Source organism: Galeopterus variegatus, unplaced genomic scaffold (genome assembly GCF_000696425.1).
Source record: "Galeopterus variegatus unplaced genomic scaffold, G_variegatus-3.0.2 Scaffold15718, whole genome shotgun sequence".
NCBI lineage: Eukaryota > Metazoa > Chordata > Mammalia > Dermoptera > Cynocephalidae > Galeopterus > Galeopterus variegatus.
The window spans coordinates 1-380 of NW_007741829.1; the positions used below are offsets into that span (position 1 = coordinate 1).

A 380-nucleotide genomic window follows, 5' to 3' on the forward strand; every position below is an offset into this window, starting at 1 on the left:
GGCTGCTGTGGTACTGGTGGTAGTGGGTGAGGTGGTCCTGGAGGTCAGCCCTGGTGAGGTTTGGGTGGTCGCCTGAGTGGTCGAGGGGTATGTCTTGGCTACTGTGGTGGCAGTGGGTGTGGTTGTCCTGGAGGTCAGCCGTGGTGTGGTTTGGGTGGTCTCTGGCATGGAGGAGGTGGCTGCTATGGTGCTGGTGGTCGTGGGTGATGTGGTCCTAGAGGTCCGTCCTGGTGTGGTTTGAGTGGTTGCCTGAGTGGTCGAGGGGGATGTCGTGGCTCCTGTGGTGGCAATGGGTGAGGTTGTCCTGGAGGTCACCCCTGGTGGGGTTTGGGTCGTCTCTGGACTGGAGGAGGGGGCTGCTGTGGTGCTGGTGGTAGCAG

At 62.1% G+C, this 380-nt stretch overlaps 1 protein-coding gene across 1 annotated transcript in view; it reads right to left on the reverse strand.

Moving 5' to 3' along the window:
• Positions 1-14: 14 nt before the first annotated feature.
• The window catches only part of LOC103582327 (mucin-5B-like), a gene marked incomplete at both ends in the record, with an annotated part of 23689 nt that continues 23323 nt past the window's right edge, over positions 15-380 (reverse strand). The window contains one exon of the mRNA XM_008563958.1: positions 15-359. Within this exon, the coding sequence (XP_008562180.1) occupies positions 15-359 (345 nt within the window). The remainder of the gene's footprint in view (positions 360-380) is intronic.